Consider the following 3,376-nt stretch of genomic DNA (forward strand, 5'->3'; position numbering starts at 1 on the left):
TATTTTACCATTTTATATACTGGATATAAAATCTATGGATGATTCTGATTACATACATATGCTCATATATGACACAAACAGTAAGCTTGATATTGCAAGAAAGGAATGAAAAGGGGATGGTAAAATTATAAGGGCAAATTTTAATATTTTTTCCTAACTGTTTATTGCTACCTTATTTTCTAGTGACAGCCCCAATTGCACCAACCTTGATCAACCTTCATTCCGGACGGCCTTTATTACATGACCTACCTAGTGTAATTATTGTTATTTTGTTTTCGACCTGAATGTACAGGATCTACACAAACACACAACAATCAATTTAAAATCTATCAAAGAAATTGAATTTCGAATAATTTTACTCAATCATATACATGTATACACTATTATAGAACACAGAACAATTGTCTTCTTACAATCATTTCCAGAGCTCTTTCGTTCAAAACATTTTCCTTGTATACTTAAGAAATTCTTTCATGCAAAGCCCCCGTTCGAACATACACACATGCTCACATAATAGATCAAACAGAAGAAGCTTGTGCCTATTATTTCATCCACATCATATTAATGTAATAGATGTCGACAATTGATATTCAGCTTGCTGTAGTGACAAACCAAATTACAAACAAAAATGCCAAATACAAAGTTATCAATATCGGTAAAGTTATAATGACATATGTTATTACTAAAGCTATTAGTTCCCTTTTTATTCGAGCTCTTCTTCCTATCACACCCTGTTCTGTTTTCTGGGTTCGTAAGTCCATACAATCATCATGCATATACATTATCATTCGCCATTTTTCTTGTAAAGCTTCAAGTGTCTTCTGCACACCAGTATCGGCCATTACTTTTTCACATATTTTGTCGTATTCTTCTGCTTTGTTCCCATATGGTTTATTTTCCGACATGTCATCTTTAGATACTCTCCTCTGAAAAAGATATGTATACAATGTACATGTTAAAAGTGTTTATGAATATACTTATATATTTTAAAATCAGATGGCAGAATAAGTTAACAATAATATAACCTTACTAAGTTGCTAAAATGTGTTTTAATAAAGACGAAAACTGGCAAACTTTACAATAACGTCTTATTTATACAAACTAACATATTGGTATATGATATGCTAATAATCTTGAAAGTTTGCAGCGAGAAGTTGATAGAACAGTTATTGGTTGAATTGCCTATAGTTACAAGAACCGAAAGCCTTTATGAAGAGGTTGGTGGGAAACTTTAGTCGATAGAAGGAGAAGACGAAAATTACAAATGTTTTATATCATTGACTACAAAAAAGCTCCGAATTATTTATGTAATCTTGTTCCATCCAGTGTACATGTAGGCCACAACTGTATATCTCTTGCGAAATGACAATGATATTATTGTTTCTTTTACAGGTACTAAACAATTTATAATACCATCAACTTTTAGACTATGGAAGCATACCGATTTTCCCTTCGAAAACCAGATTCTATCTCAAATTAAAAAGGCTAGATACTATAAAAAAAAAATATACATATAAGATGCTTCTCGTCGTTTTTTTTTAACTATGGCTTGTTCAGAGTCATTATAATTGCTGACCACCTTTTCTTTGATGCTGCAGTATTTAAAATGTACACCATTTTGTTATTTTTATACACACCAAAGAGAAATTATAATGAACAATCTAACATGGTTTCCTGATGACCTTGTATAAAATGTAAGTTATTAACATCTGATTATTCTAACTGCTCGTATGTACAATACGGTAATACGTACAGATATCTTTAAAACATGTATTCAAATTTATTAAAAGGTCTGAGAGACTTCTTGTCATAAGATACCGAATAGTGCGTTTGTAGATCATCATCTGTACCTTTTATTTCGTTATTATTGGTTCATCTGTTTTCAAAAGTCAGACTCGTAAAGTATTGTATATTTTTAATATTGCATGCTCATATTAATATTGAATTGTTACATTTTGTAATTCGAAGCGGACCTCACAAGGATGGTTTACTTGTGTCCAATCCATAAATACAATATGTTTAACCAGGGGTTTAACCTAAACTTGTATGTAATATTTTGAATGATTTGAGCGGATATAAGTAGAGTTTCATACTAAAATGCGTTCGGTCATCTACATATTGCAAGTGTTTATGACTGAAGATAGCAATGCAAAATTGAAACGTCTAATAACAAACCAAACCCGCCGACAACTAAAACCTGCGCGCTAAGCGCTAAACAAATGTAAATCCAATTAGTATATAAACACGAAAATAATTTGTACATGCAAATAAAACATGTAGCTTTCGACGAATTTTAGCATTTAACTTCATTAGTGATACTCGTATACCGAAAGAAACATTAGTATAAGCAATGTTACCGAACAAAGTTGTGTACACACGCACATAGTAAAAACTATTCTGGTTATCAAACTTACCCGTATTGATGTTTTTCTTATTAGTTGACCTGATTCAGCAACTCCTGACGCTCTTTTTTCCTTTTGTGATTCTGTTGTTGATTTATCCATTTCGTTATCAGAAAAAAAATCCCAAATTGACCTGAAATCAACCGCTCCAAAAAAAAAACAATAAAAAGCCGATACAAATTCAATTATCTATCTATCATGTATGTACGTACGCGAGCACTGCATCTGGTAGCACGCATCGAAACTATTAGTTACATGCAATATAATGAAAGAAAATGGTACTGCCCGCAGCCAAACGCTGTAACTCTAACACTGTTGTTGCTATTTATACTAGTCTATCCTCATCAAAATTTTCTACTATATATCAGATATTCTAATGAATTATATGTATATGAAGGGTTTGATACAGGATTTAAACAACTTGGTAGTAATGCTTTGGAATAGATAACAAAATTGAATTACAAGTGCGTTTGGGGTTAATGAAGGGTAATTTGAGAATGACCGTAAAGAAAAATATATTACATTTTCTATCAAATTACCATGAATTGTCTGAAATTGATAAAAATGAATGGAGTATAATTCTAGATCGATCAAAACCTAATCAACAGATGTTTATAGCAGCTTATTTACATCAAGTGTCTTGTCCTATTAAATCAATAGAGACCCTTTTAAACTAATCGTAGCATTTTTTGAACCTCAGAGTTTTGAACTAATGTGTTTTCTTATAAACTGTGGTCTTCGGGTTAACGTGTATATCAAATTCTAGTGGAAACAATTTAAAACATTTTATGTGTTGATATTTAATCATAAACTATTACATTAATACCGCCAGTGCTCTGAACTGTTATTAATCCAGAGCAAATTACATATTTTGTTGACCCCCTTCCCCCATTAATATTAGATTGATCTTATAATCAATTGATTCAGATGCGATAACATTGTTCATGTTAGATCTAAATATACATACTGTAATT

The 3,376-nt window shown here is 31.4% G+C and overlaps 1 protein-coding gene across 1 annotated transcript; it reads right to left on the reverse strand.

Moving 5' to 3' along the window:
• Positions 1 to 338: 338 nt before the first annotated feature.
• Positions 339 to 2,776, reverse strand: LOC139514899 (uncharacterized). Its single transcript, XM_071304492.1, has 2 exons — positions 2,415 to 2,776; positions 339 to 926 (listed from the first exon to the last, which is right to left on the reverse strand). The coding sequence occupies exons 1-2, from the start codon at positions 2,502 to 2,504 to the stop codon at positions 591 to 593; spliced, it is 426 nt and encodes a 141-aa protein (XP_071160593.1). The 5' UTR covers positions 2,505 to 2,776; the 3' UTR covers positions 339 to 590.
• Between the last annotated feature and the right edge of the window lie 600 nt (positions 2,777 to 3,376).

This window comes from Mytilus edulis, chromosome 3 (assembly GCF_963676685.1).
Source record: "Mytilus edulis chromosome 3, xbMytEdul2.2, whole genome shotgun sequence".
Classification (NCBI taxonomy): Eukaryota; Metazoa; Mollusca; class Bivalvia; order Mytilida; family Mytilidae; genus Mytilus; species Mytilus edulis.

Excerpts from the sequence above, each read along its gene's own strand:
- LOC139514899 (XM_071304492.1), bottom strand. The coding sequence starts at position 2,504 with ATGGATAAATCAACAACAGAATCACAAAAGGAAAAAAGAGCGTCAGGA. Across the intron at positions 927-2,414 it reads TAAGAAAAACATCAATACGG|AGGAGAGTATCTAAAGATGA; the intron begins GTAAGTTTGATA and ends TATCTTTTTCAG.